The 25,099-nt window shown below is 42.2% G+C and overlaps 1 protein-coding gene across 3 annotated transcripts in view; it reads left to right on the top strand.

The window, feature by feature from the left end:
• LOC106565070 (serine/threonine-protein phosphatase 4 regulatory subunit 1) overlaps positions 1-23,392 on the top strand; it is a 53,152-nt gene extending 29,760 nt beyond the window's left edge. For all 3 annotated transcript variants that reach the window (XM_045691391.1, XM_045691390.1, XM_014131696.2), the window contains exons 14-20: positions 7,691-7,876; positions 9,239-9,400; positions 11,488-11,588; positions 18,658-18,778; positions 19,538-19,672; positions 20,269-20,410; positions 21,194-23,392. In XM_045691391.1, coding sequence (XP_045547347.1) covers positions 7,691-7,876; positions 9,239-9,400; positions 11,488-11,588; positions 18,658-18,778; positions 19,538-19,672; positions 20,269-20,410; positions 21,194-21,339 — 993 coding nt within the window. In that variant the 3' untranslated portion in view covers positions 21,340-23,392. The remainder of the gene's footprint in view (positions 1-7,690; positions 7,877-9,238; positions 9,401-11,487; positions 11,589-18,657; positions 18,779-19,537; positions 19,673-20,268; positions 20,411-21,193) is intronic.
• Positions 23,393-25,099: the final 1,707 nt, after the last annotated feature.

Below are 25,099 nucleotides of genomic sequence, written 5' to 3'. Positions count from 1 at the left end.
ATGTTGATGAACAGATACTGTACAGTATACTGTATGCTTTATCTGACATTTTGCGATTGCTTGAGGTTTTGAGTTAGAAATATAGAACTTTAGAGTACTTAAGCATCGAATACATTGCAAATTAGGAGGATTTTCACACCAACAGTAGACGAGCAATGAGGAGTCTATTGTCCTGCTAATAGTCCATCATGGGTGGATGGCTTCTTTTGTATTCCAGTGTATTGAATGAATGTATTAATTACAGTCATTTACCATGGGTTAGAGCGTTGGGCCTGTAACTGGAAGGTTGCTGGATCGAATCTTCGAGCTGACGAGGTAAAAATATGTTGTTTTGCCCATGGTGAAGGCACTTAACCCACTGTTCCCCGGGGGCCGTAGACGTGGACCTCGATTAAGGCATCCCCCCTCACCTCTCTGATTCAGAGGGGTTAGGTTAACTTCTTACATCTAGGCGTTCCGCTAGCGGAACCCCTAGCCAACAGCCAATGGAATCGCATGTCGCGAAATACAAAAACCTCAAAAATGCAATAATTTCAATTTTTCAAACATACGACTATTTTACACCATTTTACAGATAAGACTCTCGTTAATCTAACCACATTGCCCGATTTCAAAAAGGCTTTACAGCGAAAGCAAAACATTAGATTATGTTAGGAGAGTACATAGACAAAAATAATCACACAGCCATTTTCCAAGCAAGCATATATGTCACAAAACCCCAAAACACAGCTAAATGAAGCACTAACCTTTGATGATCTTCATCAGATGACACTCCTAGGATATTATGTTATCCTCTTGGGGCTAGGGGGCAGTATTTTCACGGCCGGATGAAAAACGTACCCAATTTAAACAGGTTACTACTCTGCCCCAGAAAATATAATATGCATATTATTAGTAGATTTGGATAGAAAACACTCTGAAGTTTCTAAAACTGTTTGAATGGTGTCTGTGAGTATAACAGAACTCATATGGCAGGCAAAAACCTGAGAAAAATTGAATCAGGAAGTGGGAGAAATTAGAAATGTAGTTTTTCTTTTGAATCCCTTGAAAAACAACAGTGACATAGGATTTACGTTGCACCTCCTAACTCTTCCATTGGCTGTCAACAATCTTTAGGAACTGGTTTCATCCGTCACCTGTTACCGGGCAGAAAATTGTGGCTCAGTCAATCACTGGCCAGTCTGAGGACAGGTGTCATATGACGTGCGTTCACGTGCTTCGTTGTTTTTTATTTTTCTTCTGGGATGAATACCTATTGCCCGGTTATAAAATTATCGCAATTTTACGTTAAAAAATACCCTAAAGGATTGATTGTAAACATCGTTTGACGTGTTTCTACAAACGGTAATGGAACTTTTGACCATTTCGTCTATGGATTTGCATCCACGCCACATGGCATTGTAAAGTGTTCTGGATGGGTCAACAAAACGGACATATTTGGACATAAATGATGGACTTTGCGGAACAAATGAACATTTTTTGTGGAAGTGGGTGCCCTTCCGAGTGCATTCCGCCGAAGATCAGCAAAGGTAAGAAAATATTTCGAACATATTTTTAGAGATTTGTCGACGCCGTGGTTGTAGGCTAACTGTATAGCTTAGCATTGAAGGCTAAGTTCTGTACTCAGAATATTGAACAATGTGCTTTTTCCGTAAAGTTATTTTGAAATCTGACAAAGTGGTTGCATAAAGGAGTAGATTATCTATAATTCTTTAAATAATTGTTATACATTTGGTCAACGTTTATGAGTTCTTCTGTAAATGTATGTGCCTATTCACCGGGAGTTATGGGGAGAAAACATTTTTGAACGTCACGCGCCAATGTAAAAATTGGGTTTTTGGATATAAATATGAACTTGATCGAACAAAAAATGCATGTATTGTCTAACATGATGTCCTAGGAGTGTCATCTGATGAAGATTGACAAAGGTTAGTGCTTCATTTTAGCTGTATATCTGGTTTTGTGATGCTATCGTGCTTGGAAAATTGCTTTTTGTTTTTGCTAATGTGCTATCCTAAAATAATCTAATGTTTTGCTTTCAACGTAAAGCCTTTTTGAAATCGGACAATGTGATTGGATTAACGAGTAGAGTATCTTTAAAATGCCGTATAATACTTGAATTTTAATTTTGAGGTTATTATTTTTTTTTTTCGCGCCATGCTATCTCACTGGTTGTTGTCCAACCAATCCCGTTAACGGGATTTTATCTCGAAGGGGTCCTCTAGAGGTTATACAATACATGCATGTTTTGTTCAATCAAGTTCATATTTATATCCAACAACAGCTTTTTACATTGGCGCTCTAAAGACTGTGGTTATTTGAGACCAAAACTAATGATCAATTGTGGAGTTGTGACTTTTTATATTCATTCTATTTTCACTCCATTAAAGTTTGGACATGTCACTTGATTACTACTGTACCTTTTGTCTACCTTTCCAATTACTTTTAGAGTTTGGGATTTACAGATGTACGCTTTCCATGTCAATTTTTCGTTAGGTCAAATCTGGTCTGTGAGAATATCTAAGGGGCTTTTATATAATAATAATAATAATAATAATAGTAATTGTTGGATAACAGTAATGTGAAACTGGAATTGTGTTTTAAAAATGTTTACAAATTAATAATGAAAAGCTGAAATGTCTTGAGTCAATACCTCTTTGTTATGGCAAACCTAAATAAATTCAGGAGTAAAGATGTGCTTAACAAGTCACATAAAAGTTGCCTGGACTCACTCTGTGTGTAATATTACTGTTTAAGTAACCCCCTAGAGTCGATGTCTGCACCCCCGCGGAAATATAATTAGCATAATAATAAAAAAATACCCCGTCTGTTTAAGCTAGATATGTATTTTAGCATGTGCTGCGTCTCAATCCACTGTATCTGCTAATGGCGGACTTCCGCGTCTGCGGTGGAAGGTTGCCAGCTACAGCCGTGTTTGTCAGACCATGAGATATCGCGAAAATTGGTCTTCTCACGAATGCGTCTGTACTGTCCAAACGGTTTGGCATACAAACTAATACGACCACTCTATGGAAAGATGACTCTCACGACAACGACGGTGTTCTCCGTTATACTCTACAACCCCCACAAACCTCACTAGACTTGTCTGAAGTCGGTACTGCCGATCTGCCAATTTCTGTCTGTAGCATCCGATTTAGTTTGGGCTACACACTAATATGACCCCTCTATGGAAAGGTGATACAGGTGCCCTTCCTAACACCGTTGCTGGAAAGGAAGGAAACCGCTCACGAACACAACGGTTGTTTTGCTCTAGGATGCCCACAAGCCTCTTAAGACTTGTCTGAAGGTAGCCCAGTACGAGTTTAAAACATTTATGCTAGTGTATATATAGAAGTCATTTAGTGCCCCAAAAAAATTGTTAAATATGAGTCAAAAAAATAAATAATCCTCATCTTTCTTATATCTGATAGAGGACAGGGCCCAGTTGCACAAAATATCTGAAGTATATTTTCCCTTGACATTTGCTGAGCTTTAAGTCAGTTGCACAAAACATTTTAAGGCAAATTTCCCCCTTTAATTAAGTGAACAAGTTAAAGGTGCCCATGAGTTCACCTTAAGTGCTTCATTCAGTATAGATATCAAAGTAAACAGAATTTGTGGAGGTAAGTACTGTAGCTAAACGATGAGAGGTGCACAATCCATGGCTACAAAGTTTGCTTTCTAGCTAGCTGCCTACTCTGTGTGCTAGCTTGACATGCTAAAAAGTAATAGAAACAAGTACCGTAATTTCCGGACTATTAAGCGTTCCTGAATATAAGCCGCACCCACTGAATTTAATTTTTTTTTCTTATTTTGAACATAAATAAGCTGCACATGTCTATAAGCCGCAGGTGCCTACCGGTACATTGAAACAAATGAACTTTACACAGGCTTTAACGAAACACAGCTTGTAACAAAAATAAATAGGCTTTAATGAAACACGGCTTGTAACAAAAATAAATAGGCTTTAACAAAACACGGCTTGTAACAAAAAATATAAAATTTGCAGTAAGCTTTAGTTGTCTTTTTGCACTGAGTCAATTCCTCACGCTGCTGTTTCCAACGTCTTATCATCGACTCATTAAGACCAAGCTCCCGTGCAGCAGCTCTATTTCCTTTTCCAACAGCCAGATCAATCGCCTTCAACTTGAAAGCTGCATCATATGCATTTCGCTGTGTCTTTGCCATGATGAGGGTGACAAAATGACTACCGTAATCAGAATGATGGGAAGTTTGAGAGCGCTCGATTTAATCTAAACAGTAAACAAAAAAGTTGTTTGACCTTAACGGCAATTTCATTGGTCTAATGAAAGCTTCATGCCGCCAAAAAACTGAGCACGTCACAGAATGTGTTTTTTTTGGAAAAAAGAAATTGACAGCGGGAAAAATCCATATATTAGTCACGTCATTGTTTAAGCCGCGATGTTCAAAGCCTGGGAAAAAAGTTGCGGCTTATAGTCCGGAATTTATGGTAACTAAAATGTTTTATCTTCTGAATCAATTTGTTTCTCCTGTCTTAAATGTAGAAGTTCTATAAATGTTTGATCTGTTTGAATGAATGTCTCAAGTCATGAATGAATGTTTTTCCATGTATGTATCTGTTATTCAATGCATTTCTATGGGCTAATAGCAGTAAGGCCACATTCAATGTTTAATTTTTTGAATCCTAAAAAGGGGTCCTAAAATGCAAAATCAAATACCTAAATGATCCTTGGTATGACCATCCTAAAACAATTCCATATGCTAATAGAACCCAAACCCGGCTTAGACTCTTAAGGATTAACATGATTTTTAAATGACTACCCGATCTCTGCACCCCACACATACAATTATCTGTAAGGTCCCTCAGTCGAGCAGGGAATTTCAAGCACAGATTCAACCACAAAGACCAAGGAGGTTTTCCAATGGTTCGCAAAGAAGGGCACCTATTGGTCGATGGGTAAAAAGAAAAAAGCAAACATTGAATATCCCTTTAACTTCTTGCGGATTAGTGGGACGCTAGCGTTTCCGGTGAAATTGCAGAGCGCCAAATTCAAATTAAATTACTATAAATATTTAACTTTCATGAAATCACAAGTGCAATACATCAAAATAAACCTTAACATGTTGTTAATCCAACCACCATGTCAGATTTCAAAAAGGCTTTACGGCGAAAGCAAACCATGCGATTATCTGAGGACAGCGCCCAGCAGACAACCAGACACGAAAGTCAGAAATAGCGATATAATATATGCCTTACCTTTGAAGATCTTCTTCTGTTGGCACTCCAAAAGGTCCCAGTTACATTACAAATGGTCCTTTTGTTCGATAAAGTCCTTCTTTATATCCATAAAAACTCAGTTTAGCTGGCGCGCTTCAGTCAATAATCCACTCGGTTTCCCTCCTTAAATGCATACAAAATGAATCCCAAACGTTACCAATAAACCTATCCAAACAAGTCCATCAACGTTTATAATCAAACCTTAGGTACCCTAATACGCAAATAAACAATACAATTTAAGACGGAGAATCGTTATTGTCTTTACCGGAGAAAAATACCAAAGAACGCGCTCTCTTTTACGCTCTTGGAAACACTACAGCCAAAATGGGAGCCACCTAGAAAAACTACAATATCTGGCTCATTTTTCCAAAAAGCAGCCTGAAACTCTAAAGACTGTTGACATCTAGTGGAAGCCCTAGGAACTGCAATTGGGAACGATTTTGCCCTATTATAAAAGTGCCAGCCATTGAAATCAGTGGTAGGATGATTTTTTGGGGGGGGGGCTCTCTTCGAATTTTGGGGGGGCCCCCCCCCCCAAAAAAAAAATTTCAATGGTTTGTCCTCGGGGGTTTCACCTGCCATTTCAGTTCTGTTATACTCACAGACATTTTTAACAGTTTTAGAAACTTTAGGGTGTTTTCTATCCAAATCTACCAATTATATGCATATCCTAGCTTCTGGGCCTGAGTAGCAGGCAGTTTACTTTGGGCACGCTTTTCATCTGGACGTCAAAATACCGCCCCCTATCCCAAATAAGTTAAGGATGGTGCAGATACTGTATTTCTTACACATTGGATGGTGTATCAAAATACCCAGTCACTATGGATACAGGCCCCTTCCTAACTCAGTTGCCGGAGAGGAAAGACACGGCTCAGGGATTACACCATGAAGCTAATGGTGACTTTAAAACAGCTAGAGTTTAACGACTGTGATGGGAAATAACTGAGGATGGATCAATATTGTAGTTACAATATTGGGGGATCCTAATAAAATACCAAATACTCCACAATACTAACAAAAATATGAAAAGAAGCCTGTACCGAATAAAAATATAACAAAACATGCATCCTGTTTGCAACAAGGAAAATAAATTAACTTTTTGTTCTGAATACAAAGCGTTATGTTTGGGGAAAATACAACACAACACATCTCTGAGTACCACTCTTCATATTTTCAATCATGGTGGTGGCTGCATCATGTTGTGAGTATGCTTGTCATCGGCAAGGACTAGGGAGATTTTTAGGTTAAAAAGAACAGAATAGAGCTAAGCACAGGAAAAATCCTAGAGGAAAACCTGGTTCAGTCTGCTTTCCAACACACTGGGAGACATTCACCTTTCAGCAGGACAATAACCTAAAACACAAGGCCAATTATACAACAATATACACTGGAGTTGCTTCCCAAGACGACATTGAATTTTCCTAAGTGGCTTAGTTACAGTGTTGACTTAAATCAGCTTGAAAATCTATGGCAAGACTTGAAAATGGCTGTCTAGCAATGGCCAACAACCTACATGACTGAGCTTCAATCCCGGTGTGCAAAGCTCATAGAGACTAAAGGCATCCGCCTGTTTCCCAGCCGAAACAGTTCGGTAGAGTTTGTGCATATATTATGACAACATTTTGTTCGTTTTTGACTTTGGCTAGTTTTTTGGGGGGGATGTTTGGGCACATAAAACATTCTCTGGAGGCAAGCCGAAGTTCGGAGCCAAAGCCTACGCCCCTTCGTCGGTGATTGGTCAACAGTAGGGGTTCTTCAATAAAGTCTGTCATTCAACGAGAGACGACTCGTTTTCATAAAACATTTTTTTTGAAAAATACTGCACCAAACTTACTTAAATGTTAAATTGGTTGAATACTTATCTAATCAAGATATATTAGTGTTATCTTTGGAATTTTATGTCGATTGTTGACAAAATGACAACAAACACAACAAAGTGTGGAAAAGAGAAGGGGTGTGTGGTGAGTTTAGAAACAAAAAATACCTTTTCAAAATGTTTATGTATGTGTAATTGTAAAAAAAAAAAAAAAAAAGCTAGGACAGCTCACTGCAGCTAACCCCTCAGAAATTGATAGTTGGCTGTCAGCTTGACTTAAACACTTAACTTTAGCGCGCTGTTCTCTGATTGGCTAAACGGACTGTCTCGTCTCAAGTCTTTAGCTAAGATTTGACATGTTGCATTTTGGAAACTCCTCCAGCAGCCGACATGAGACCTTCTAAAACTACACCGTTCAGATCACGCAAACTTTGTTCTAAATCTGCATAAAATGGTCTCGGCTGTTAAATGTGAACCGGGCTTTAGTCTGTCTCCGGGAAACCAAACCAGCCTCCTAACATTTTCTACTGACCGCTGCTGTTGCCATGGCTATGATAGTGACAGGTTTTAACCACTCCTCTTACTCGTGTCCCTCTCCCCACCCTCTTCCCCAGAATGTGATTCCCCAGCAGCTGCTGGACCAGTACCTTTCCATGACGGACCCGGCACGGGCCCAGACGGTGGACACAGAGATTGCCAAGCACTGTGCGTTCAGCCTGCCCGGCGTAGCCCTCACCCTGGGCCAACAGAACTGGCACTGCCTCAAGGACACCTACGAGACCCTCGCCACTGACGTACAGGTGTGTGCTTTTTGGGGGCACTCCCATATCTTTATTTTGGGCTATACAGGTGGGGCCCTGACCTGGGTTGTGTTCATTAAACACCAAAACGGACTGAAACAAGAAGGGTACAATTTATTGTTCAATAAGAAACGCTCATTTTCATTTTCCGTTTTTAGTTGCATGCCCTAATGAACATGACCCAGGACACTGGGTTCTAAAGGCACTGACACAGTGGACGGGGTGGCCCATTCATTTTCAATGAATCCTATGCGGGGGTGCTATTATATCGAGGCGGAGCGGTCAATGGTGCGCGTGCCTATGAAAAAAATAGGATTATATGAAATAGGAGGCGGAGAAAATAGGATTCTGCTCTATTTTTAAAGAGGTCGTTATTGAACAATCACAATAGAAAACGTAGCATGTGTGATGACACGTCAGCACGTACCTGTGCATCCAACAGCAGGACCAGCTAACTTTCCCGCTAGCCAACTTGCCCGCTCGTCTATTTTGTTATCCATTGATTGTACATTGTCTAACAGATTACTCACTCGCCGTCGGATCCTTACAAGGCACCCCAACGTATGTCGTCGATATCTCCGTCTCTTTCTAATGCGAATGACAGGGATTTGGACCTTGTCGGGTGTCTGAAGTAAATCCTTCGCGTCCGACTTGTTAAAGAAAACATCTTAGTCCAGTACGAGGTGAGTAATAGCTGTCCTGATATCCAGAAGCTATTTTCGGTCATAAGAGACGGTGGCTGAAACATTATGTACAAAATAAGTTACAAATTACGCGAAAAATCACCCACAATAGCACAATTGGTTAGGAGTCCGTAAAACGGCAGCCATCTCCTCCGGCGCCATGGTAACTGCTTGGTTTCCAACAAAAATAAATATAGCTTTTTAAAATTTTATCAGACTGTGAGGTGTGAAAGTGAACAACACGCCATGTGTTGACATAATCTCATCATTAGAGATTGATGCACTGATACCCGTCAGAAAACAACTGTTAGATTTGTGTTGCAAATCCTACAGTATGTACGTTGCTATGCAAATGACAAGTTTAGTGACTGCTTGGTAACCGCGCTCATGATGTAATATGGAGTTATTAGTTTGCAACCAAAATCAATACAGCTTGTCATTTTCACTTAAAGCTTAACTTCAGTTACTTTTGTGAAGAATAGTGGATTGTTAGATTCATTATTCAATTAGTGGTATTGCAGCTTGGCTGAGGTAGGGAGTGGCTGTGTTAGCCTGTGTAGTCATTGCCCGAGGCATATCAGCCATTTCCTCTGAGTTTTAACTCCCTGACATGTGGAAAAGGCTTGTTTTGGTGTAGGGCCAAGCTAATCTTCTGTCTTTATATTCATTACCACTACAGTGGAAGGTGCGCCGTACGCTGGCGTTCTCCATCCACGAGCTGGCGGTGATCCTGGGAGACCAGCTTACGGCGGCTGACCTGGTGCCCATCTTCAACGGCTTTCTCAAGGACCTGGACGAGGTGCGCATCGGCGTGCTCAAACACCTCTATGACTTCCTTAAGGTGAGACCACCATACATGTAACAAGCAAACTGTGAAGCGACTCTAAATCTCATCTATCTACATGTTGGTCCACTTGCTGTGCTGTTTTACTAGCCTGGTCCTAGATCTGTTTGTGCCCTTGCCAACGCCATTCCTCATTGTCAAGCCAAACATTGACAATGAGTTGGTATGATAGCACAAACAGACTGGAACTTTTAGCTGCCACATGGTTAATCTAGATTGGATTTATACTGAACAAAAAATAAACAACAATTTCAAACATTTTACTGAGTGTACAGCTCGTATTTTTTTACTAGGTAAGTTGACAGAGAACACATTCTCATTTACAGCAACAACCTGGGGAGAGGAGTGATGAATGAGCCAATTGTAAACTGGGGATGATTAGGTGACCATATGAGTACCAGATTGGGAATTTAGCCAGGACACCAGGGTTAACACCCCTACTCTTACAATTAGTGCCATGGGATCTTTAGTGACCACAGAGAGTCAAGACACCCGTTTAACGTCCCATCCGAAAGATGGCACCCTACACAGGGCAATGGGATATTTTTTTTAGACCAGAGGAAAGGGAGCCTCCTACTGGCCCTCCAACACCACTTCCAGCAGCATCTGGTCTCCCATCTAGGGACTGACCAGGACCAACCCTGCTTAGCTTCAGAAGCAAGCCAGCAGTGGGATGCAGGGTGGTATGCCGCTGGCATATAAGGAAATCAGTCGATTGAAATACATTCATTAGGCCCTAAACTATGGATTTCACATGACTGGAAATACAGATATGCAGCTGTTAGTCACAGACACCATTAAAAAGTAGAGGCGTGACCACATTTTCCACATGCAGCGCGACACATCTCCTTCACATAGAGTTGATCAGGCCTGTGTAATGTTGTCCCATTCCCCTTCAATGGTTGTGCGAAGTTTCTGGATGTTGGCTGGAACTGGAACACGCTGTCATACACATTGATCCAGAGCATCCCAAACATGCTCAATGAGTGACATGTCTGGTAAGTATGCAGGCCATGTAAGAACTGGGACATTTTCATCTTCCATTATTGTGTACAGATCTTTGCGACATGGGGCTATGCATTATCATCCTGAAACATGAGGTAATGGCGGCAGATGAATGGCACGACAATGGGCCGCAGGATCTCGTCATTGTATTTCTGTGCATTTTAAATCGCCATCGATAAAATGCTATTTTGTCCATAGCTTATGGCTGCCCATACCATAACCCCACCGCCACCATGGGGCACTCTGTTCACAACGTTGACATCGGCAAACTGCTCGCCCACATCACGCCAGTTGGCCGTACTGCCAAATTCTCTAAAAAGATGTTAGAGGTAGAGAAATGAACATTCAATTCTCTGGCAACAGTTCTGGTTGACATTCCTGTGGCCAGCATGCCAATTTCACGCTCCCTCAAAACTTGATACATCTGTGGCATTGTGTTGTGTGACAAAACTGCACATTTTAAAGTGGTGTTTTACCCAGCAGAAGGTGCACCTGTGTAATGATCATGCTGTTTAATCATCTTCTTGATATACCATACCTGTCAAGTGGATGGATTATCTTGACAAAGGAGAAATGCTCACTAACAGGGATGCAAACAAATTTGTTCATGTAATTTGAGAGAAATAAGCTTTTTGTACATATGGAACATTTCAGAGATTTTATTTCAGCTCATGAAACATGGGACCTACAATTTACATGTTGCGTTTTATATTTTTGTTCAGTGTAGATTTAGATGGCTATCTGATGCACTGCATGATAGTCACCTATTATGTGAGGCATTTGTAGAATGCTGCCTGACTTGACCTGTGTACTGGGTTTATATGGTTGTCACAGAACAGATTGTCTTTCACAATAACAATGTGGTTGGTCTAGAGGTGGAGAGACGTTTGTATTTGTGTCTTTTCACTCTTAAACGGGTTGCCTCTATTTCTTTTGATACATGTGCCTTTTGTTACTAATAAAAGAGAATGTGTTGTCCAGGGGTTTTGCAACGATGAATACTGCTCACTTTGGTGAGACATTATAACTTGGATCTGTGGTCTTTCAGCTGTCTGTATCTTCTGTCTTGTCTCTGGCAGTTACTCCATGCTGAGAAGAGGAGAGAGTACCTGTACCAGCTGCAGGAGTTCATGGTGACAGACAACAGCCGCAACTGGAGGTTTAGATACGAGCTGGCCGAGTAAGTCTCCCGTTAATTTAGATCAGGGCCAATCTTTGTCATTCATTTAGGATTGAGTCCTCCATATTTCTCCCTAGAGGGCCCACTTGCCACAAGTCTCTGATGGCATTCATTAGGCCCTAAACTATGGAGGGGCAATAGTCATTTAGTTCAGTTACCTTTGCTTGCTTGGGTACCAGAACAATGGTGGACATCTTGAAGCCTTTCAATGGAAGCCTTTCAATCAGACTTAAGGGCCTATAGCTTGGGTCACAGAGAGTCCAGCCAGCGCGCATCCTCAGAGAATGCGAAGACCAGCTGGCAAGGAAGGTGTGTAGCCATAGCCCCTTCCATTGGCTTCAAGATGTCCACCATTGTTCTGGTACCCAAGCAAGCAAAGGTAACTGAACTAATTGACTATTGCCCCGTAGTACTCACTTCTGTCACCATGAAGTGCTTTGAGAGGCTAATCAAGGACCATATCACCTTCACCTTACCCAACACCCTCGACCCACTACAATTTGCATACTGCCCCAACAGATCCGCGGATGACGCAATAGCCACTGCACTGCACAATGCCCTATCCCACCTGATTTAAGAGAAATACCTATGTGAGAATGCTGTTCATCGACTACAGTTAGGCTTTCAACACCATGGTGCCCCCCAAGCTCATCACTAAGCTCAGGGCCCTGGGACTAAACTCCTCCCTGTGCAACTGTGTCCTAGACTTCCTGATGGGTCTCCCCTAGGCGGTGAGGGTAGGCAACAACATCTCTGCCCCACGCTGATTTTCCACACAAGGGTCCCCCCCAGGGATGTGTGCTAAGCCCTCTTCGGTAGTCCCTGTGCGCTCATGACTGTGTGGCTAAGCACGACTCCAAATCTTGCTGATAACACAAGTGTTAGACCTGATCACCAACAATGACAAGAGCCTACAGGAGGTTAGTGCCCAAGCTGAGTGGTACCAGGTAAATAACCTCACCTCTCAATGTCAACAAAAGCTGACAGTGGACAGCAGAGAGAGCATGCCTCCATCCACATCGACGGGGCCGCAGTGAAGGGTGTCACTTTCCCTAACAAGAAAGAAATTGTTGCTCAAACAGAAGGGGGAACTGAGTCACTGACAACAACCAAAACGAAACAGGTGGGGTTTTGGGAGGGGTTCTGAAAGACAGTCATGGGGGTGTCCACTTAACTAGCAACAACACCTGGAACCTAAAAGACACCCACCATGAGCACCCACTGAATTTGCCCAAGAAGTGTCAATCAAAAGAAAAACCCACACCAATCGTAGACAGGAAGCAAACCAAAAAGTTGGAGCAAAACGAAAATTAGGGAAATCAGATAAAGGAATGTTTTTCGAGAAATCTAAATAGGGAGAGCCAACTAAAGGTGTTAACGCTCTGCATCTACACTATACAGTGCATTCGGAAAGTATTGACTCCTTCACTTTTTCCACATTTTGTTATGTTACAGCCTTATTCTGAAATGGATTCAATTTTTTTTTCCCCCTCATCAATCTACACACAATACTCCATAATGACGAAGCAGTATTCAGACCTTTTGCTATGAGACTCAAAATGGAGCTCAGGTGCATCATGTTTCCATTGATCATCCTTGATGTTTCTACAACTTGATTTGAGTCCACCTGTGGTAAATTAAATTCATTGGACATTATTTGGAAAGGCACACACCTGTCTATATAAGGTCCCACAGTTGACAGTGTATGTCAGAGCAAAAACCAAGCCATGGAGTCGAAGGAATTGTCCGCAGACCACCAAGACAGGATTGTGTCGAGGCACATATATCTGGTGAAGAGTACCAAAAAATGTCTGCAGCATTGAAGGTCCCCAAGGACACAGTGGCCTCCCATAATTCTTAAATGGAAGAAGTTTGGATCCACCAAGACTCTTCCTAGAGCTGGCCGCCCGGCCAAACTGAGCATTCAGAGGAGAAGGGCATTGGTCAGGGAGGTGACCAAGAACCCAATGGTCACCCTGGCAGAGCTCCAAAGTTCCTCTGTGGAGATGGGAGAACCTTCCAGAAGGACAACCATCTCTGCAGCACTCCACCAATCAGGCCACCAACAGGACAACGACCCTAAGCACACACCCAAGACAAAGCAGGAGTAGCTTCGGGACAAGTCTCTGAATGTCCTTGATTGGCCCAGCCAGAGCCCGGACTTGAACCCAATCTAACATCTCTGGAGAGACCTGAAAATAGCTGTGCAGCGACGCTCCCCATCCAACCTGACAGAGCTTGAGAGGATCTGCAGAGAAAAACAGGAGAAACTCCCCAAATACAGGTGTGCCAAGCTTGTAGTGTCATAACCAAGAAGACTCTAGGCTGTAATCTCTGCCAGAGGTGCTTCAACAAAGTACTGAGTAAAGGGTCTGAATACTTATGTAAATGTGATATTTTATTTTTATAGATTTGCGCAAATTTCTCAACCTGTTTTTTCTGTGTTATTATGGGGTATTGTGTGTAGATGTAATTAAAAACATTTTTTAAATCAATTTTAGACTAAGGCTGTAATGTAAATTTTTTTGTAAAAAGTCAAGGGGTCTTGAATACTTTCCAAATGCATTGTAAATGCAGCAGCAATACCACCCTGCATCCCACTGCTGGCTTGCTTCTGAAGCTAAGCAGGGTTGGTCCTGTTCCATCCCTGGATGGGAGACCAGATTCTGCTGGAAGTGGTGTTGGAATGCCAGTAGGAGGCACCCTTTCCTCTGGTCTACAAAAAGATCCCAGGGCAGTGATTAGAGACATTGCCCTGTGTAGGGTGCCATTTTAAACTAGTGTCCTGACTCTCTGTGGTCACTAAAGATCCCATGGCACTTATCGTAAGAGTAGGGGTGTTAACCCCGGTGTTCTGGCTAAATTCCCAATCTGGCCTTCATACCATCATGGACACCTAATCATCCCCAGCTTACAATTGGCTCATTCATCCCCCCTCCTCTCCCATGTAACTATTCCCCAGGTCGTTTGTGTAAATGAGAATGTTCTCAGTCAACTTAGCTGGTAAAATAAATAAATAAAAAATCCACTTTGGTATTGTGTGTAGGACAGTGACCAAAAATACACTGCTCAAAAAAATAAAGGGAACACTTAAACAACACAATGTAACTCCAAGTCAATCACACTTCTGTGAAATCAAACTGTCCACTTAGGAAGCAACACTGATTGACAATACATTTCACATGCTGTTGTGCAAATGGAATAGACAACAGGTGGAAATTATAGGTAATAAGCAAGACACCCCCAATAAAGGAGTGGTTCTGCAGGTGGTAACCACAGACCACTTCTCAGTTCCTATGCTTCCTGGCTGATGTTTTGGTCACTTTTGAATGCTGGCGGTGCTTTCACTCTAGTGGTAGCATGAGACGGAGTCTACAACCCACACAAGTGGCTCAGGAAGTGCAGCTCATCCAGGATGGCACATCAATGCGAGCTGTGGCAAGAAGGTTTGCTGTGTCTGTCAGCGTAGTGTCCAGAGCATGGAGGCGCTACCAGGAGACAGGCCAGTACATCAGGAGACGTGGAGGAGGCCGTAGGAGGGCAACAACCCAGCAGCAGGACCTCTACCTCCGCCTTTGTGCAAGGAGGAGCAGGAGAAGCACTGCCAGAGCCCTGCAAAATGACCTCCAGCAGGCCACAAATGTGCATGCATGTGTCTGCTCAAACGGTCAGAAACAGACTCCATGAGGGTGGTATGAGGGCCCGATGTCCACAGGTGGGGGTTGTGCTTACAGCCCAACACCGTGCAGGACGTTTGGCATTTGCCAGAGAACACCAAGATTGGCAAATTCGCCACTGGCGCCCTGTGCTCTTCACAGATGAAAGCAGGTTCACACTGAGCACGTGACAGACGTGACAGAGTCTGGAGACGCCGTGGAGAACGTTCTGCTGCCTGCAACATCCTCCAGCATGACCGGTTTGGCGGTGGGTCAGTCATGGTGTGGGGTGGGGTGGCATTTCTTTGGGGGGCCGCACAGCCCTCCATGTGCTCGCCAGAGGTAGCCTGACTGCCATTAGGTACCGAGATGAGATCCTCAGACCCCTTGTGAGACCATATGCTGGTGCGGTTGGCCCTGGGTTCCTCCTAATGCAAGACAATGCTAGACCTCATGTGGCTGGAGTGTGTCAGCAGTTCCTGCAAGAGGAAGGCATTGATGCTATGGACTGGCCCGCCCGTTCCCCAGACCTGAATCCAATTGAGCACATCTGGGACATCATGTCTCGCTCCATCCACCAACGTCACGTTGCACCACAGACTGTCCAGGAGTTGGCGGATGCTTTAGTCCAGGTCTGGGAGGAGATCCCTCAGGAGACCATCCGCCACCTCATCAGGAGCATGCCCAGGCGTTGTAGGGAGGTCATACAGGCACGTGGAGGCCACACACACTACTGAGCCTCATTTTGACTTGTTTTAAGGACATTACATCAAAGTTGGATCAGCCTGTAGTGTGGTTTTCCACTTTAGTTTTGAGTGTGACTCCAAATCCAAACCTCCATGGGTTGATAAATTGGATTTCCATTGATTATTTTTGTGTGATTTTGTTGTCAGCACATTCAACTATGTAAAGAAAAAAGTATTTAATAAGATTATTTCTTTCATTCAGATCTAGGATGTGTTGTTTAAGTGTTCCCTTTATTTTTTTGAGCAGTATATAAATTGAATCCATTTTAAATTCAGGCTGTAACACAACACATTGTGGAAAAAGTCAAGGGTTGTGAATACTTTCTGAAGGAATTGTAACAATGTTTACATACTGTTTTACCCACTTTATATGTATATACTGTATGGCTCATCCTATATACACTTGAAGTCGGAAGTTTACATACACTTGGGTTGGAGTCATTAAAACTTGTTTTTCAACCACTCCACAAATCTATTTTTAACAAACTATAGTTTTGGCAAGTCGGTTAGGACATCTACTTTGTGCATGACACAGGTCATTTTTCCAACAATTGTTTACAGACATATGAGTTCACTTATAATTCACTGTATCACAATTCCAGTGGGTCAGAAGTTTACATACACTAAGTTGACTGTGCCTTTAAACAGCTCTGAAAACTCCAGAAAATGTCATGGCTTTAGAAGCTTCTGATAGGCTAATTGACATCATTTGATTCAATTGGAGGTGTACCTGTGGATGTATTTCAATGCCTACCTTCAAACTCAGTTCCTCTCTGCTTGACATCATGGGAAAATCCAAAGAAATCAGCCAAAACGTCAGAAAAAACAATTGTAGACCTCCACAAGTCTGGTTCATCCTGGGGACCAATTTCCAAACACCTGAAGGTACTACGGTCATCTGTACAAACAATAGTACACAAGTATAAACACCATGGGACCACGCAGCCGTCATACCGCTCAGGAAGGAGACACGTTCTGTTTCCTAGAGGTTAACGTACTTTGGTGCGAAAGTGCAAATCAATCCCAGAACAACAGCAAAGGACCTTGTGAAGATGCTGGAGGAAACAGGTACAAAAGTATCTGTAAGCACAGTAAAACGAGTCCTATATCGACATAACCTGAAAGACTGCTCGGCAAGGAAGAAGCCACTGCTCCAAAACCACCATAAAAAATCCAGACTACGGTTTGCAACTGCACATGGGGACAAAGATTGTACTTTTTGGAGAAATGTCCTCTGGTCTGATGAAACAAAAAAAAAATGTTTGGCCATAATGACCATTGTTATGTTTGGAGGAAAAAGGGGGAGGCTTGCAAGCCGAAGAACACCATCCCAACCGTGAAGCACGCGGGTAGCTTTTCATGTTGTGGGGGTGCTTTTGTGGGGGACTGGTGCACTTCACAAAATAGATGGCATCATGAGGTAGGAAAATGATGTGGATATATTGAAGCAACATCTCAAGACATCAGTCAGTAAGTTAAAGCTTGGTCGCAAATGGGTCTTCCAAATGAACAATGACCACAAGCATACTTCCAAAGTTGTGGCAAAATGGCTTAAAGACAACAAAGTCAAGGTATTGGAGTGGCCATCTCAAAGCCCTGACCTCAAATTCCATAGAACATTTGTGGGCAGAACTGAAAAAGCGGGTGCGAGCAAGGAGGCCTACAAACCTGACTCAGTTACACCAGCTCTGTCAGGAGGAATGGACCAAAATTCACCCAACTTATTGTGGGAAGCTTGTGGAAGGCTACCCAAAACGTTTGACCCAAGTTAAGCAATTTAAAGGCAATGCTACCAAATACTAATTGAGTGTATGTAAACTTCTGACCCACTGGGAATGTGATGAAAGAAATAAAAGCTGAAATAAATCATTCTGTCTACTATTATTCTGACATTTCACATTCTTAACATAAAGTGGTGATCCTAACTGACCTAAAACAGGGAATTTTTACTAGGATTAAATGTCAGGAATTGTGAAAAACTGAGATTAAATGTATTTGGCTAAGGTGTATGTAAACTGTCGACTTCAACTGTAACTACTGCTGTACACACCTTTTCTATTCATATACTGTCCATACTGTCTATACACACCATTTATTTATATTCCGGGCTCTGACATTGCTCTCTCTGATTTATTGTTTTTTTTGTTTGGATTGTGTTTGTGTTGATATTGTATTACTGTGCTGTTGGAGTTAGAAACCTAAGCAGTTAGCTGCACCCGTGACAACATCTGCAAATCTGTGTACGCAGCCAATGAATTATACTCCTTAGCAGCACGGCGTATGGCAGTAAATCACTAACATAAAAAAGTAAGAAAACTGACTACTTTTAAAATGGAGAAAGCCCTCCATGGTGCCTGCCTGGTCCCATATCTGATAGTCCTCTTTCCCACTCCATTGCACATTGTCAAGCCAAACATGATTAATGATAAATTAATGAGTGACAAGGACTTGGTATGATAGCACAGACAGACAGGTAACCTGGCGCTGTTCATGCTGTCACAAAAGCAGTCAATGGAAAAAGTGGCAGGTGCCCCCAAAACATATAGCAATATTGTTGGGCCTCTTTTGTGGAATGAAGACCTCAGAAAAGCAGATTTTTTTTTAGGATGACCCCTATACATTAGAGCCCGTGTGTGTTGAACAGAATTTATCCATGTGTGTCCACAGGCAGCTTATCCTGATCATAGAGTTGTACAGCCACTACGATGTGTATGACTACCTCAGACAAATAGCACTGACCCTCTGCTCAGACAAAGTGTCGGAAGTTCGGTGGATCTCTTACAAGCTGGTAGGCATGCCGTTTGTACTTGTGTTATTGAAACTGTAACTTTTGAATGATCAAGATCAGTTTATTTTTTTGATTGAACTTAAAGTAGTAATTGTGCTGAATGATATGAGGTGTGAGTATGTCTGTATTGTGTCAATTGGGATATTTCTGATGTTGCAAACTTCTGTGGAAGTAGACAACAATCATCTTAATGCAGTGGCCTGCCTGCCTTTAGAATGGAAAGCACCAAAACGTTGCTTGTGTCCCAAATGGCAACCTAGTATTCCCCTATAGACGGGATAGCGGACATGTGTTGTTGCGATTCTGGATGGCCAGATAACTAGCAACAATGAGAAGAAGCTGCCATGTGGGGAATCGTAGGTGGCTCGTTTCAGTTAGTTTTATCTTGTTCTTGATACCATGCCTTGTTTTGAGTTATTTTGACTGATGTCATATTTATGCTAATATGGCCAAAATTCGCTGGCTAGTTAACCAATAACTAATGATGTATCCGAGAGACAAGTGCTCATTGTGCAAATGTATTTATGTTTTCAATAGACAAAATATAGTTCTCATATTGTCAACAATCTAAGCCAACCCTGTCTGTTTTGCTCCATAGTTGCACACGCGTCGGTTTTGTTGCTAAACAACCAACCCGTCTATAATGCAGTACTTTTGACCAGGGTCCAATAGGTTCTGGTCAAAAGTAGTGAACTGTATAGGGAATAAGGTGCCATTTGGGACGCAGCCTCTGTCTCATCTTTGTCTCGTCCATTCTAGGTGGTGGAGATCTTACAGAAGATGTATGCATGTGGAGCCCATGACCTGGGCCTGAACTTCATCAACGAGCTCATCGTCCGCTTCTGCCACTGTCCCAAGTGGGTGGGCCGCCAGGCCTTTGCCTTTATCTGCCAGGTCAGGACAATGTTTTGTTCACGAAATGTCAATATATGAAAATCTGTACAAACACCATTTCCAATAGCTGCTGCGTTCAGATTATTATTAATTTTTTTTTTGTGAAATTGCGTCAGCAGTGCTTGCCATAGCACTATTCTGAAAGAATGCAGGTGTGAAGATTGTATGGCCATTGTTGACTGCTGGGTCATGTTCATTAGGCACCAAATGGAAATAAACTGACTGCAACAGGGAGGGACTACCTAGAGCAGGGGTGTCCAACCCTGTCCCTGGAGAGCTACCGTCCTGTAGGTTTTTGTTCCAACCCCAGTTTGTAACTAACCTGGTTCAGCGTATCAACCAGTTAATTATTATAATCAGATGTGGTAGATCAGGGATTGAGTGTGAACCTACAGGATGGTAGCTCTCCAGAAACAGGGTTGGAGAGCCCTGACCTAGAGTAGTCCAATAAGAAACTCTAATATTGTTTTCCATTGGAAAATAGTAGAACAAATTATTTAGCATTCCCTAATGAATATGACCCTGCTCTCCATGTGTCATCTGTCTTGTCTCTCTATTTAAGTTGGTTTGTATTAATTCTCCGCTGTGTTTCCCAGGCCATAGTGGAAGAGGACTGTATGCCAATGGACCAGTTTGCCCAGCACCTCCTCCCCAGTCTACTCAGCCTATCGTCAGACCCAGTCGCCAACGTCCGTGTGCTGGTGGCCAAAGCACTGCGTCAGAGTGTAATGGAGAAAGGTAAAGACTGGGAGGTGTAGGATGAAGTTGCCCCTAGATGCTGATATGTGGTCAGTTAAGCATTTTCCCAACTAATGGTTCAGTTAGGACTGGGGGATGGGGAGCTAATCCTAGATCTGTACCTAGGTAAAACTTCACCCCAGACCAGACTGGGCCCTCTATGCACCCAATAATAAAATACATAGTTATTTGCTCCCGAGAGGGAATATGTCTTGTACATTTTAAAGCATTGGCTATATAAAAACCAATGGCACACGTTCAAGCTATTGCTTGACAAACTCCTGGGTATAAGCTAAAGACGGCTAAATTGGACACTGATGACAGTTGGTGTTCAATAGTTGTAGTACGTTGTCTTTCCCAGTGCAACAAATGTATCTCTCGTGGCATAGTGGTGTTTTGGCTCTTCCCAAAATGTGTGATGCAGTATTTTCCATTATCCAAATGAGCATACCACTTAGAATATTGTTTTCCCTCTATCTTCTGTGGACTATTTGCTCCCTTCATTTTGTTGGTAATGTTTTCCCTCTTTTCCTCATTGTTCCCCTTTTCTTTTTTTTTTAATCTCCATATTTCCCAATTTTCCTACTTTCTTATATTCCTTTTTAATTATGTAAAGTGTGTTGTGACCATAGAAATATAATTACTCCCCACCGGTCCACTCATTATGGCCTCATTGATTTGAATTGAATGGGGGCACACGTTCTATTCATTCTATTACTAGGGTTGTGACGCATGTAAAATGCACTTTAAATAAATGCTGACTTTACTTGGCTCTCTCTGCAGCGTACTTTAAAGAGCCAGGCAGTGCCTACTCAGACGAGCTGGAGGAGACTGTGATGGCCCTGCAGGCAGACAAGGACCGAGACGTACGCTTCTTTGCCAGCCAGGATCCCAACATGACCCTTATGGACACGGCTGCCTTAATCTAGACCCAGCCAGCCAGCTCCGCGCATACAAAACAACTATCACCAGCAGCACTGATACCACTCAAACATACATACATATATATACTTACATACATACAATCATTCATGTTCTCTCAGACATACACACACAATCATACATGCACACTCATGTGAATACTGACATGTATCATACATAAATGCATGCTCACCAACACACACACGTACAGATGCACATACCCAAGTGTTTGCACATACACATCATGTGAAACAAGCACTCTAATCTCTGGGACTCCTCCCATTAGAGAACAATGAACAGGACTTGGGGATGGGGGGCTAGATGGAGCCCACTGTAGTAGCAAACAGTGTGACACCTCTTCCGGGACTCAAATTCTCCTCCTACCCACATTAGCATCCTAAGACTGAGACCCTGTAATCACAGACAACTTGCCGCTAAACCCGACAAGCATTCTCTCTCTCCAAAGCTAATAGTACATTTGTGATAATTGTGTGTTTGATTTCTATTTCCCGCTTTTCTCTGTGGATTTCTAAACTACAAAACGACAACTGACAACCTGATTATTCTGATGTGCGCTTAAACTCAGGGGGACTCGGTCTGAAAACGGCAACTCGTTAAGCTAAACCAGCCACTGCAAAATGGCGTTGGATCCCAGGTGGAAATCAACCCACTGAGCGGCTTGGCTCTTGTCCCATCGTCGCTTCACCTCCACCCCTCCGTGTCCAGGCGGCTCTCTCAGGTCCTTTAGACTCATCTCGGTTTATCTTTCTTCCTCTCTCTTCATCTTGTCTTCATGGGCCACTGTAACCACTACTGCTCAGGAGAAGGAACAACTGCATCACTCGGCACTCCTAAGTCATATTGGACACTTTATTGGCAGAGCAAAAGATCATAATGAACTCGTGGCTTCTTCCCCCTCTGTGTTTACCATGCCAATAATGTGTCCCTATCTCCCATTTTTGGCCAATGAGACCAATGAAATACCTCTGTCCGGACATGACTTGGGCCAGTTTTGTCGTGGAAGTGAAGTTTGGCGCTTTTAGAATTGGGTGCAATGTTTTACAATGTTGCAGATAGAAATATAATGTATGGACAGACATTAGAAAATGCTTACACAATGTGTCACAATCTGTACATTATATAAGGTTGCTGTCCCTGAAAAAGCCTCTGGTGTCAGCTGGACTTGCAAGTCCTTGGCTGCATCCCAAATGACTTGTAGAAAGAAGGAGCAGAAAAAGAGAATTGGAGATAGATAGCACAATGTTGGTTATGCATGTTTTTTTCATTGGCCGAAAAGGTTAAAGCCCTGTGAAGCGCTCACCCCTTATCCACTTCCACATTGTGGATTCCAATCCCATTTTGGTCGACACCATGATAGCATATTTATGGTCAAATGGTAGCTTTTTCGGTAAGTCGGACCACTGACCACAATTGTACAGTATAGGAATGGTTGTGTGCCCTGGTTGTGCACCCAGGATTTGTGTTCCAAGATGCTCTGACCGTTATGTACGTTCGAGAAGAAGTAACTTCCAAACATTGGCAAGCATTGTATAGCTCAACCAATGGAGCCAGTTTTTTTTGAGGACCCAAGGCCAGTTTTAGGGGTTTCTGTAGAGACATGAGTGTGAATATAATGGGAGCAGTCACCAAGTCACTTTTGTAGTAGTTTGAATCTTTTTTTTCTCTCGTGTTCATGGCAACTGATTTTTGACCATAGACACGACTTGAGAACTTAAACTGATTTTGGTGTGGCGTGCATCACACGTCTCTCTTCCATGTTATGGAATAGTTCACTGCGCTATCGCAGTAGCCTACCTAACTCATCTCATCTGTCTGCAATTTGTGCCCATCTTGTTTTTTTTATGTGGTAGAACTGTTAATATATGCATTTTATGAAATGTATTTTTATTTTCAATTATGTACCATTGTTCAAAGATTTTATATCCTAACTTTGCAATTCACAACCTTTGTAATATTCAATGGTTTCTTTAAAAGACGTTTTATGTATTGTTATTTTTAGTATTCTGTAATTAAAATGATAATATAAATCAGAAAAATGAAGATGTGGAATGTGTAGCCTGACTCCAAACTAACCTTGGAAAACCAACAAATGAGTGTCACAGCATTCTGTCACACCTGCACAGTTTTATTTATAGAATATAAAACGCAAAAAGGAGGCCTATGTTCTGACCGTAATATTGCAGCTATTTCCAGATCAATATAACTAAACCTGGTATGAATCAGTTGACCTTAAAACATTAGATATTTTTCAACTATGAGGCTGTGTTATTGTTGCACATCCAAGGCATTCTTGCTGTTGGGCGTTTCTGAATCTGCAGGAACCCACTCTATACTTCTGTATGCTGGTAAAAGTGGAACGTACCAACGCGTTCTAAACCGCTCTGGTGACAAATAAACGTTGCCCTGTCTTCAACTATCCACATTTGGCTGCTTTGCTACCACTTGTGCAATCTTCCCGATGTTTTAATTATTTTGATTTTTCTAAGGACACAAACGGAGGCAGAGAGAACCTATTAAAGTAAATATATATATATATGTGTGTAAAACAAATATTGTATTAGCTACAGTAGTTTGAATGCTAACTCAAATTAGCTGCTAGCATAGGTAGCTAACGTTAGCTAGCTAAGCCCTAGTTAAAATACCGCTCCATTGCCACACAGAACAAAAATATTTCAATATCAGGACATCCCTAACCTAACTTTAACCGCTATCCTTACCGTAACCATTTTAAATTTAAACTTGAGGTAACGTCTGAGTTGGGATAATCCCGGATAACAAGAACCCTGAAACCACGCTGTGCGCCTCCTCAGACTTTTAATAGATCGTCAGCCTCTGCTACTATCCGTGCAGGTGAAGCACGCCTCCGTTTCATACAGCGTGCCAGACTGTTCTTCCACTTTGACGGGAGAAATGGTAATGCTTGTAGTACTGCCGCGGCGTTCCCTCACTTTATTGGAGCTGCTAAAACTATTTCTGTAAAATGTATTCAAACAAATATATGTAATTACTACAAAAAGTCAATGAAAAAATTATAGAATGACAAACCAAATAAATAGCCTATGTATAGCAGCCTAGAGATATTGTGGTTTCTTCCTGGTGGTGGTAAGAAATATGAACTGTAGGCTGTGTGCGCACTGTGGATGCACATCAGAGGCTTGGCCACTTTGGCCAATCAGAGCGTTGAAAAATTATCACCTCTGAGTCAACTGAGTCTATCTTTGTAACTTTTTTTTTTTATCCCCATCAAAAATCTGTCAATTTAAGTTTAGAGTGCATTGAATGTGTCTCAATTCGCCAGTGTCGCACTTCAGCGCGTTGAAAGGTGGCAGAGCTACAACAGCGTTTGCCAGACCATGAGACATCCCGCAGATTGGTCATCTCACGTAAACGTCTGTAGCATCTGAACAGTTTGGCCTACAAACTATTATGATCACTCGATGGAAAGAGGAGATTCCGTTTTGCTCTACGACCCCCACACGTGTCACGGGACTCGTCGGAAGGTAACCCGTACTGGTAAAAAAAAAAAACGAATGGAAGTATGAAGGTAGTTTTGTGCCTGCCCAAAAAAGGGGTTAAATACACTACATAACCAAAAGTATGTGGACACCTGCTCATCGAACATCTCATTCCAAAATCATGGGCATTACTATAGAGTTGGTCCCCCTTTGCTGCTACAACAGCCTCCACTCTTCTGGGAAGGCTTTCCACTAGATGTTGGAACATTACTGCGGGTACTTACTTCCATTC

The sequence above is a fragment of the Salmo salar genome, chromosome ssa12, assembly GCF_905237065.1.
Source record: "Salmo salar chromosome ssa12, Ssal_v3.1, whole genome shotgun sequence".
NCBI classification, from domain to species: Eukaryota; Metazoa; Chordata; class Actinopteri; order Salmoniformes; family Salmonidae; genus Salmo; species Salmo salar.
Note: the sequence above shows the minus strand (reverse complement) of the source record. Positions and strands in the feature narration are given on the sequence as shown.